General features: G+C 34.3%; 1 protein-coding gene across 5 annotated transcripts in view; it reads right to left on the bottom strand.

Moving 5' to 3' along the window:
- Window positions 1–12887, bottom strand: part of DIAPH3 (diaphanous related formin 3) — a 203797-nt gene that overhangs the window by 86182 nt on the left and 104728 nt on the right. For all 5 annotated transcript variants that reach the window (XM_085058778.1, XM_085058806.1, XM_085058787.1 and 2 more), the window contains 2 exons: window positions 11415–11544; window positions 97–221 (listed from right to left, as the gene is read on the bottom strand). In XM_085058778.1, the coding sequence (XP_084914904.1) occupies window positions 97–221; window positions 11415–11544 (255 nt within the window). The remainder of the gene's footprint in view (window positions 1–96; window positions 222–11414; window positions 11545–12887) is intronic.

Here is a 12887-nt window from a genome sequence, read left to right as displayed (position 1 = left end):
AAGTTATGCAAAGAAATTTAAAATTTAAACCATTGCAGTTAAATTACTTAGGGATTTTTCTTTTGTTTTGTTTTTTAAGAGTGCTCCAAAGGATATTGACATTTTTGCTACAAACTTATCGTGCTTATCTTCAGGAACTGGAAAAGTCTGCAAATCCTTCTCAAGCTGTTGAAGTTGCCTCTCCATATGCTTAAGGCTCTTCTCCAGGTTTTCTGCTGAGACTAAAATACAGAACATTCATTCCGTTAATACGCTAAACAAAAACCACTGTTTGCAAAATACATGAGTGAAAATCTTACCCAAATCAGCATACTACATTTTTAATTCTGAAATAAAAGCACACTGAACAAATTACAATGCAAGATGAGGGGATCACTCTACAATGTTCAACTCCCCTCACACAGATTCCTTATTCTGATTAGGTGTATGTGGTTTGAATGCTGCATATTCGTTTTGATGCCCAAAGTTTTGCATTGTAATTAACACTCTGTTCTAAACAACCTGAGATATACATATGCCAGTCTGTCTCTTCTGATTAACCAAAGCACGAGTTTTGAAGATATTCTAAGAACCACAAAGCTTTTCTCAGTATCATTCTGTCAAAAGAGAAAATATGAACATTTGTACAGAAAGTCATGAAGAAAATAAGATTCTTGAACACAGAAATGGGGCTACTAAATACCTATGCATGAAACCTAAACCTCAATTCTCTAGTTTAAAAGCACCATGTGGGGTATAAAATCCAACAGAATTTGTCAGAGCAAAAGTGCTTACCAAACACTTGATAAGGTACAAGAGAGCAACACATGGACTTAGGAAAAAGAAAGGAGTGGAGCTGAAACATCAGGGTTTTATAGAAGGATGTAGAAAAAGTGCAAATTTTCTTTGCCAGGAAAGGAGAAATACAACTTTCATCCATTTAAAGCAATGCATGTTAAGTTGAACACTTGATCCGTAAATAGTTCATTAAAATATAAAGATGACCAGAGTAACCTGAGAATAACTTGTAAGCATGTATTCTATCTTAGATCTATATTATTGCCATCAGTTGAAATTCTTTTCTGATTGTTTATGAAGCCAACATTTAATTAAGTTCCATAGGAGCAATATATATAGATATAAGAACATGCTATGAATTCTAGTCTAATTACTCTTTTTTTCAATTAATCATTTCATTCATCATTTACTGTATCTGTAAAGGTATAGTTATCTTCATAAAAAAAAAAAATCCTTGGAGAAAATCTCTGTCCCTATGATGTTACTAGGATTTGTAGTGGAGCCATAATTTCATCTACCAAATAGTTACACTAGAGAAAATATAAAATACATAGAATAAACACATCCTTCTCTGATAAAAGCCTGACAGAGTCCCCAGATGACCAGAGTAAAATGCTGCATAGCAACTACGATCACATTCATAGCATAAAGATTAACATAACTACAAAATGATCTATGGCAATCTGATAAATTGCTTTATAATCACCATTTTTAAAAGCCTCGGGTTACTCAAAGAACAGTTTCTCAATTGTATGTTAGGCTTCCAGATTTTCACTCAGCAATTGGTAAGCTCAAATCATCACAAGGTAGGTCAGTTGGCTTCAGCAGTTAAGAAAGTGCTTTGTTTGCGGAGCAGGGCTAAAATAGAAGCTGACAATGTTGACTAAGATGTGTTTCAGTCTGCACTGGTCCCAGAAACAAATCTGATTTTAATATAAAGTCATACTTCTCCTGTCATGAGAAGTATCTGACTGTTAGGCACACACCATTTTAAGCCACTGATTCACAGAGAAAGCTGCTAAGAAACAGATTCCAACAACTTGTGCTTAATGTAACTATTGAGAGGACTCTAACAAGACTATCTATCTTGCTTAAAGAATTCATAGTATAAATTAGCGTGACATATACATATAGTACGTATAGTACATAATGTCAAAATTATGAGAGGTGGCAAGTAACACAGATTTAAAAACAATACAAAAGCGCAATTCACAAAAAAATCCCCTACATCAATTGTAGGTAGCAGCGAAGTAACAGCTACACTCTTTTACCCAGATGAGAAACCCAACAAAACAACTCAGTGCCTAGAGCTGATTAACAGGTTCTATGCAAGAGATTTTCAATCTCTTGCTTCCAGCAAAGCCAATTTTTCACTCTAGTCCTTCAGTCTCTTTGACATTGAACAGTTACATATTTGACCAGGAATCTTTATAGTTCAGTTTTGTCCTGAAGAGGATTTTTTCCTCTGTCATGATCTTAGGTTGTTCTTGAACTTAAGATTTCAGCAGTGTATACCCATTAGACATATTTTCCTTTAAGGCTATATATCTGATGATAGCTTCAAGTAAAGGCTAGTTCACAATATGCTGCTAAAAAGCTTGATACTATTGTCTTTCCAACTTTCAATTTAGTGAAAACAGATTAAAAAAAAAATAAAAACCAAACCTCTAAATATAACCAGCACTTCAAAAAAAATCACATAAAATGCTTGCCAATCTTCTCTTGCGTTCCACTGACAGACATGGTGTAAAATCTGAAGGGACACAGCAGAATGGCAGAAAAAGAAAAAAAACTCCTTAACTTTAACCCCTAATCCTGGAAAGATTCAGAAATAAACCTAAACCAAACTGAAGTACACAACTCATATGCTAGTTTAAAAACAAAGTCAAACCCTAGAGTTTTGAAAGTTAGTGAGCTTACCAAACCAAGCTGTTCACTGAATACAGTGTATGTGTGCCTAAACAATCTGCTACTTATACCCATTCATACCCTCTAAACTCTCACAGCCCCCTTCCAAAATGGTTCCTGATGTTTTTATAAGCAATAATTAAATTTCCCACCATCTGCTTTTCAGGGTTAAAACAACTTCCTTCTTAGGGCTTCCTCTTCTGAATCTGGTTTTCTAATATCAGAATTATTCCAGAAGCCTCTTCACCTGATTCTGTTTTCAAATATTTCTGCACAGTATTTCAGGTGATGACTCACCAGCCCTTTTAATTTCTGCATTATGATTTCTCCAGCTGTTCTGGGAATACCTTATCTGATTAACTTACAATAAAATATCCCTTTTTTCTTGACCAAAGCCCTTATTATCGTATCAAGATGCATGATATTGTACTTCATGCTATTGATTTTCATTTCTTTTATTCTGCTTCCTCACGATCATTCAGTGATGACAACCCAATACCCCTCTCATCTGGCAAATTGTTTAACCCTGTCTCAGAAATGCTCACTGGTGCAATACCACAATATTTTCTTTTTTTGGCCATGTTCCTTTTAAGACAGTACTTTGTTTCTTCTATGTTTTATTAACGATTATTCCCCCACTGTACACAATCTTAAATGCTTTACTGAAGTCAACATAGATTTCATGGAATTGAAAAAAACCAAAATAAATTAATAACCAAAGCTAGCAATAAATTAGTTTTCATTTTATGCTAGTTTCATTACCCTCTGTGTTGGATTATTCTTTCCTCTTCAAACTTTCATAACAATAAAGGTAGATAAAGAGATATGGAATTGCTCAAATAATTCTTTTTTCAGTTTCTTAAATATTCTACAGTCACACAACATTACTATAGCCACAGCAAAACTTGGTAAAAAATGTACTTACTAAACTTCTAGGTTTTTCTCAGTTATCTCAGGATGCAGAACATGAAACTGGTATTTAGAGTATGAGAATACAGTATTCTGATTTTTTTTCTTTCAACAAATTTCTGTGCTCCCCTCTCCCCCATTACCAGATCATTATTCTTGCTTAAAATTAAAACAGTATTTCATCTAGCTTTGAAATTATACTTGTTTTATCTTAAGTACTAGAAATAATTCTCTGAAGTGAAGCAATACTTGAATGCTCTCTCATTTCTATTGCTGAAAACTTTTTGCTACCTTTTGCATTAGTCAATATTTCAGACATCTTAGGTGTCCATCCTGTATGACAACTTGCTTGAATGTTGCCATCTCCTCATCATGATGCTCTTCCTATTCCCTACAGGTATTTTCCTTCCCTTGTGCTATTATGGCTCCTTTATTTTGAGAAAGTGACAGTGACAAATCAACCTCTAGCCTGACATAGAAAATTATACCACATTTTTTTTTAAAATTCTGGAAATATATTATTGGTTTTGCCATGTGAAATTCACATTGGACTGATGGAGTTTACTGAATAATTCTCCAAAATTGTCATGACATTATTAATGCAGCATTTAAAAGTGAAGTTAAATGAGTAAATATAGCCAAAGCAAGCCCAATAACCAACAAGAAAAAACCCACTCCTATTTTCAGGTGGATTTAGAGCACTAACAAAGAAATATTGCAGAGTAAAAGTATTGAGAGTTTCTGTAAACACCAGCAAAGGTCTGAAATATCCATTAATAGTAGCATAAGATCTACTTGGATATACTCAGTGTCACACAAAATACTGAAAATACAGTATTTATGCTTTATTTCTCCCAAAATAATGATTTCCCTTGTCTCTGTATCCATTTTCTGGCTTTCTTGCCTTTTTTTCTCCCCTTTTTCCTTTGTGTGTGTGTGTGTGCCTAACATGCATGCAATGTTTCTGAGATCTTTTTTCTCCCAAAGCTCTGAAAATGCCACTGCCTCTTTAGCACTCAGACTTTCCCTTCAGTAGACAGAGCAGACTTCAGTTGCATATATGAAAAAAGCAGCTAAGTAGGACTTTCGCCTCCTATTTTGAATTCAAATATGAGCATACCAATGTAGTGTCATTGGTAAACAGTGTGGAAGCCTTTTTGTACCCAGTTCACCAGTAATAGTATTACTACCATCAGTAGTAACAGGCCTCAGATCTTACAGCAACTATGCCCTATAGTACCTCCACAAGAGCCCTGGCCTGCTGGACTTGTTAAAACTTCAAGAACTTCCTGGGTGAAATGCAGTCTGACACCACATCTCTTTTTACAATGTACAGTTTAAGCTCAGAACTTGTAAATATGGGAAAGAAACACTTGAATGATAATTCACTGATTGTCAGTTATTTTTCACTGGGTTGCTACTGAAAGAAAGAAGCAGCTGCTAAGGCAAGAAGAAAACATGGCCAAGCAACAGGATACAGTACCAGCACCAGGCACAGGAGTCAAGGTCTCCCAGTGCTGCACAGCACACAGTGATAAGGTACAGTGGTGGACCAAGATCTGCCAAGAGACAAAACCATCTTATAAAAGAAGAAATGCAATTCAGATGAGGGAGCAGAAAGAAGACCCTCACATCAGCTGCAGCTTCCCCTGGTGAAGAGTTCTCAAGTGTCACCACCTGCTTCCTTGGGAACTCAGACCACAAAGTGCTGTGCTGACTGCACCGTGTTGTGTACTTGCAGATAATTTACGGTATGATTGTTAATAACTAACTGCTTTGAATATGCAGTGAGAGTAATTAATGATTCAGAATGAACTATTAGCATGGAAAGGTAATGAATATTAGTGTAGTGGAGTTTAAAACAGTGAAAAGTTTAAAAGTGACCTGATTTACCAGTCTTCTACCCAATCTCGTCACCCTAAGATCTAACTCCCAGAGGTATATAGTAGCAAGATAAACAAGTCTATATATACATCTAAATGCATTTTCAGCACCTCCCTACTCATTAAAATAAAGCTTTCTCACCTTCAAGGGTCTATACATTTGCACAATGCATTCAGCTTTTTTTTTAATTGCCTTTTCCACCATTTTAACGTTCCTCTTGCAATTGATTTATGCATAACCCATTTGATATTTTTTGTCTTTCAGCAGATATCCACATTTTTCCCCTACAGAGTACATAATTTTGCCTTAATCTATCACTTAAAACATCAATAAAATCTTTCATTAGCATCCAGACCAGTTGAATGACCATGAAATTAGAAGAATTGAACAGCTTTATTTGAATCCTGATCTGTTACAGATCAAACTGTCTACAAATGGTTAAATAGCACTTAGTTCAAGGACTGCACCAGACAATGGCCATGATCCACCACTTAACAGGATCACCACAACATGATAGAGAAACAAACTCACTTGCACAGACTACTGACATACTTCAATATCATACTAGAAACTGAAGCACCATTTTGGTAAAAATGTGCAAATACTCAAACACTTGCTTGGTATTTGAGTTGCTAATTAATGCTTGTAAAAGATGCATATATTTCTATGTGCTAAAGAAATAAAGTATTTCACTTACTTTTTAGTAGTTCATAGCATAATCAGATCCTAAAACAACTTGCCACATAACACTACTGTGCATAACTTAGAGACACTAAAATTAAAAGAGATTACTTGCAACACATAACAGTATTGCATATGTTCCAATGGCTCTTAAAGCCAAATTTTTTTATATTATGAAATGCACTTACCAGAAAAAAAAACCCAACACAACAGACAAGGTACAAGGTGATGTATTAAACTACTCATATTCAGTAAGTTATATTTATTATAAAGTTGTTTAAATTACAATATGTAAGAATATGTCAAGTCTGCAGTGTGCTGATATGGACTTGTGTCCAATAGAACAGGAGTTGTTGATCCATTAGAAGTATAGAGAGAAGTGCAAAAAACCATGAATAATTACAGAATTGCAGAAATATTTAAAGGTTTACTTTAAAACACATCTCCATGAATTTGCCTTTGCAAATATTTAATGTTCCTGGTATGCTATTTTAAATATTGGAGGACACCAACCCTCAGCCTGCCTTCACAAAGAGAGATACTCCAGCCCTCTGATCATCTTCATGGCCCTTCTCTGGACTCACTCCAACAGGTCCATGTTCTTATGTTGGAGGCCCAGCACTGGACACAGTATTCCAGGTGGGGGTCTCACAAGAGCAGAGTAGAACAGCAGAATCACCTCCCTTGGCCTGCCCACCACGCCTCTTTTGATGCAGCTCAGCCTACACCTTGTGATTGGCCAGGTTCAGGACCTTGTACTTGGCCTTGTTGAACTTCCTAAGGTTTGCACAGTCCCACCTCTTAAGCTTGCCCAGGTTCCTCTGGATGGTGTCCCTTCCCTCCACTGTGTCTACTGCACCACAGTGCTTAATGTTGCTGTCAAAGCTGCTGAGGGTGCACTCGATCCCACTGTTCATGTCACCGACAAAAATGTTAAGCAGTGCCAGTCCCAATATCTTTCAGCTTCTGGAATAAGTCTATTTCACACTATAAGTCTGGTATAGGAACTTAGAAATCTGTATCATGTGCAAGATAGTGAAACCATCTATTGATTTTGGTGCTGACTGATTATAATAGAACATGGAGTAACTCATGAAGTTTGCAATACTTTCTGAAAGCATAGAAAAAGCAACCCAAACAAGCACAACAATCCTGATGGACAGAAAATAGAGCCTGTGAATTTGTGACCCAAAATCAAAACAAAAACCCAAGCAATGAATAGCATAAATACATTATTTATGTTAGCATAAATACATTGTATAATAATACTGAGAAATTTGACACTGACTTAGGAATTCTCTAATAAGTAAAAAAAACCCTTTCCTTATGACATATAGAATGCTTATGGTATATATATTAATATTATTAGTATCTTTTTCTCATGTAGTCCTAGTGTTTTTAAATGCTATAGGTTTTTTCATAAATATAGTTTTTCATTAATATAGTTTAAACTTCACATTTTAAATTTTGTTCCTAGCTTCTTTTTATTCTGAAGTGAAATTAATTCTCTATGAAAAAAAGTGCATGAAGTTTCAAAAAAGAGAAAATGGATATGTTACTTGTAAAGCTGCAATGAGTTAATGTCTTTTAGAGAAAGGAAAATCTGCAGCTTTATAGTGTTATTACAATATGAAAGACTCAATACACTATCACCTGTAAGGTCTGTGTAGATTAGAGTCAATCAAGTAAAACAGCAGCCTGGATAAATGCAATATAAATCTTCATAATACCATAAAATAAGAAATTAGTAAATTGTACTGAATTACCAAAATATTTCTTGTCTGGAATACTAATAGAAAAGCAGGAGAGTCATTATGTTTAAAAGAAAAGACAGCTTTAATTATATAAATCTTCAGGAACTGTCATATCTGTAAGCTCATTAGCTGCAATGAAAGTTCCTCCTGCTGATCTAAGAGCACCTAAAAAACAGGATTTGTTATACTTCAAAGTAAAAAGGTATCTTTAATTCATGTACTGTAACAGTGAGTTAAATCTACTTCTAGGATTACAAAAGTAAAAATTCAAACTTTAGCACACAATGCAAAAAAAAACCCCACAAATTAAATACCTTAAATATCCTGAAGCAAACTTCAATTGCACAGGTCACATGCCCCTTACTGTTTGCCTCTCAAAGTTAGATTAATTTTTTTTTTTTCCTGCAACAATAAATGTACACACTGTGACTATTTAATCATTTATAAAATACTATAAAACGTATGTTAGCTTCACCATTAACTTGGTGAAGTCACCTGTCATTGCCATTGAAGCCTTACAAGCTCTTTTAACAGCTTACTGTACGATCACTGGACAAAATTTAATGAAAGGAAAAAAGCAAGAATGTTTTTTCTGAAAAGCATATAAAGAAAATGAGTTGCTGAACATTGTAATGTTCTAACGTTCACCATTTTGAATAAGAAATAACTTGAGAGAGTAGTTTTAAAAATGAGGAAGTACAACACAAAAAAGATACAAGGCATGCTACAAATGGGCTGGCTGATACAAGGACAGTCGTATCAAGGAAGAATTCTAAAAATAAAGCATCCATTAAGTAACTTGTTCTGAGAAACCTGGAGAAGACTCAACAATTACTTGAAGATGATCAAGCCAAAATCAACAAGTGCACAGTATAGTTCTATTTTCATGTATAAATATGTATGTTCAGCTTCAAGTTTTTTGTTAATATCATTTGAATGGCATTCACACATCTTTCTACCACATTAATTTTAATTTATAACTTAAAGGACACCTGCAAATAATACTTTTATGACACATATAAAATGTGAAATTATTGTATCTGAAGATATGAATATGCAGACAGCTAATAAAACCACCTCAATAAAAACCAGCTTGCAACAAAGCTACAGGAGAAGAGAATATTCGTATCCAACTTCATTGATTTTTCTTGGGAATTACTTTTTAAAATTATTTCAGAAAATAAAGTTCAGTAAAACCATGAAGGGAATTTAATTCCACTACCTGTACAAGGCTCTAACCTTTGTCAGAACAAAAGCTACAGAAAAGGATGTGAAAACAAGTACTGGAACATTTAGTTGAGGGGAAAAGTGAACATTACATTCATATGATACAAAATGCAGGAAAGAGTGATGTTGTCTCCTCACCCAACATCTTTGAGGAACAAAGCAGCATATATATGAACAGAGCCTTTCTATTGGATGACAGGAAAAACCCAGGCTGACTTCCTCACTTCTGTACTATCAGGAGCCTGCATCCCTAAGATGTAACATTTGGATCCAATGGTCTTCCAGATTTACATTGCCTGCCAGAAACGCAAACCAGGATGGATTATACCTGTTAAACCCTACATTGGAGTATCTTAGAATGGAGGAAATGCTCTAAGTCCTCAATACCAAAGTTCTGTTATACCACAACCAGTATTTTTTGAATTACACATATTTGACTCTCTAAAAGATTTTTGATTGACCTCCCCTCTATCACTGTTCCTAGTAGCCATAATGATGGCTTGTAATATCTTCTATGATTTCCCAGCTCTCTTGGTCAACTTGTTAAGCCTTCATCAGCTCAGTAAGTTCCATGAGACCATTATGGTGGATGTGACTGAACAGATTCACAGATTTTCTTTTTAACTGACCTTTCGGTAAGCTCAAGCAAAAACAGCCACTTCATTAAAAATTTACTGTACAAAAGTCAGTGCATATTAAATCAACTTGCTTCATAAAAATGTCCTTTTGCAGAAGTATTAAAAGGTTGAAAGAAACTCCATGAGTTATACTTTTTGTGATATGCTGGGTTTTCCCAAATTCCAGAGCAGTATGAGTCTTTCAAAAACAGAATGGAGTTTTGCAGGTGGGGAAACAAGTATTAACAAACACACTGTTCACTAATGTGTTAAAGATACCCTAAGCCTTTGTCTTTTGCATACAATGAAACTGAAATGCAAAATGTATCTCCATAATACACTGCAGTAAATTCAATATATAAACTTGAAAACGTGATTATTCATTTCCATCCTACCGCATACTGAGTGAGATCAAAGACTCAACTAGTCATTAGCAGATGCCTAAAACAGAACAGAATGTCTGGGCTAACTGATAATTTTACTGGCTACTCTTTGAATGGTCAGTGTTTTAGATCTCACAATTTTTGCAGAAAACAAGGGGACTGTCTACATTGAAAACAGTGCCTTCTAATAAGGATATAAAAAGCTCAACCACAGTAGAGGCAATAACACATTTGTAATGAAAAAAAAAAAAGTCAGTGACCAGTTAACACTGAAAATAATGCTAAACCCACCAAATTTATATACAGCAGAAACTCTTTTTATGACCAGTACAAACAGTTAGGTGAAGGGCTTGAAGCATTTGAGAGCTGTTTAATAATAAGTGAACTTTTACAAGGTTACAATGCACTAAGTAAAACTGGAAACTTTAAAAACCAGAAAGTGAACTCTAAGTGACCACTATCTCAAGTTCTCTATCAGAGGCAGCTTTTGCGAAGCTGCAATTTGTGGCAGGGAGACTGACTGAGGCATAAGAGTGACACTCTACAAAGCAATATAGATAAGCTGTGATATTTTCCCAACTGACATAATCTAAGAAATTATTAAACTGAGACAGCCCATCCAATCATTTCTTCCTGCCAGAGTACGACAGGGCTGAGGTAGCATCAATTTCTACCTCCATCCTTAGTCTGTTTAAATTACTTAAACTGATAAAAATATGGAAAAGGCACTCTTAATTAAGAAATTAATTGCAAAAAAACTCCACTCCTGCTTATATGGAGATTTCCCACATTCTATACTGCATGATGAAAGAGTACAAATTTTTCCAGACTTCCAATACTACTGTTGCATGAAAAACATACCTGCAGGGAAAACAAGACTGTTCCATGTTTTGAAAAAACAATAAAGTTAAGTGATGCTACGACAGCCCTTCTGCATATCTGAGTCAGAAGACAGTGAGTGATATACTTACCATATAAAAGATTGAAAAATGGAATTAGGATCTGTTAACAGAAAAGAACTTTTAAAAGAAATCCAGTTTGGAAAATGGTTCTAGAATATATGTTAGAAGAAATGTAATGGGAAGTCCTGTAGTAAATGTTAGAGGATCAAACAATAAGTATCTTTAAGACCGTTCACAGCAGCTCAAATTACTGATCCATGATATAGACTATTAATATCTATTTTTTAAATATTGTTAGTAAAAATAGGCATCATCTCACGCACAAGACACTGTAATGAGTCAGAACCAAAACTTTTAGTTAGTTACACAAACCTTTACTAGCTTTATCTAAATGCTGAAAATCCTCAACAAAATTCAGGACATCCTGATAGCTTTCTTCACACACTTCTACAAGAAAATGGAGCAATGTTGTTTTCTGGTCTGCTGACTTTGTGTCCTTCAGCTGGATGGGAAAAAAGAGAAATGTAAAAATACTGAGAAAAATTTAATTTCTGACCATTATAATAATTAATATATATTAGTAATCATTAACTTAAGGAAGGAAAGAACAAACTGTAAAAGTAGTACCTTTTTTTTGAAGACCCTATGCAATGGGCTGTTTTATTTCCGCCTTTGCTAAAAATCACACTAAATATTTTTTCATTCTATGCAATTTTTGCATTCAGTATTCAAAAACAGTACTCATATTCTTTTAAAAATGAAATTATTTTAACAATACAGGAATACTTGCAAAACTGTGAATAAGCACATGAAAGCATAAAAAAAAAAAAAAAAGTCGAAGTTAAATCAGTAAAACCCAACTATACATAATGAACGTATCCACTGGATTACATGATTTCCTTCCTTATGTATGAAGTTAACTCTAGCCTAAAAATACTTCTGCAGTGGAAGCTACACAACCTCAACATGCACAAGTACTTGCTAATCAATTCTCAATACTGCACATAAGAGTTCATAGGTCTCATTGTTTAAAAACATTGACTTCAAGAATCCTTAAGCATAAACCTTTCTTTTTGGACTCTTTACACATATAAAATTATTTTCAAGCCTGGCTACTTTAAAACTTGCAGCTACTTTTGTAAAAACACAAATAACTGACAACTGATAAACACTTCTATTGTAGTCTTCCAACCGAGCTGTTCTTTTAAATCAAAGAGATGTTCATAAATAGAAACTGACATATGAAAATGTTTCTTCACTCCTTAGGAACTATTTCTACATTAAAAAAATTAGCAGGAAAAGTTTAGAAGCATGTAGGCACAAAGTAAACATGAGCACTAAAGGTCTACCACAATTGCACAAAGACTTGTACATCTGAATATTGAGGTACAAAATCCTTAACACAGTATTGATATTTCATAATTAACTGTACAAAGTCTGTTTATTTTCAAAGATCAAAATGGTACTACACTAGTAAGTATGATGAGACATATTCTTCCATAATGTGCATATTTTCCTTCAGAGAAGTGGATTAATAATAATGTGAAACATAATTTTCAAAAGAAACAAAAAATGGAACACATATACATCAAAACCCAAAAATATATTCCAGGATCCTTACTATATGCAGCATTATAAAACGTTACTTCTACTGTATTGGGAATCTCAATGAAAGATGTCTCAATAACACCACACAAAATTTCTACAATGTGACACTGTGATACAAAAGTTAGCTATAAATATGAACATGTGTTATAAACATGCATATAATTTTAATACATCAGTATTTAATAAATGATTGAGTATTAGCATACCAATATCGTATTTCTCTTCTGAGAATACTCA

Source organism: Lichenostomus cassidix, chromosome 1 (genome assembly GCF_008360975.1).
Source record: "Lichenostomus cassidix isolate B80296 chromosome 1, HeHo_3.0, whole genome shotgun sequence".
Classification (NCBI taxonomy): domain Eukaryota; kingdom Metazoa; phylum Chordata; class Aves; order Passeriformes; family Meliphagidae; genus Lichenostomus; species Lichenostomus cassidix.
Note: the sequence above shows the minus strand (reverse complement) of the source record. Positions and strands in the feature narration are given on the sequence as shown.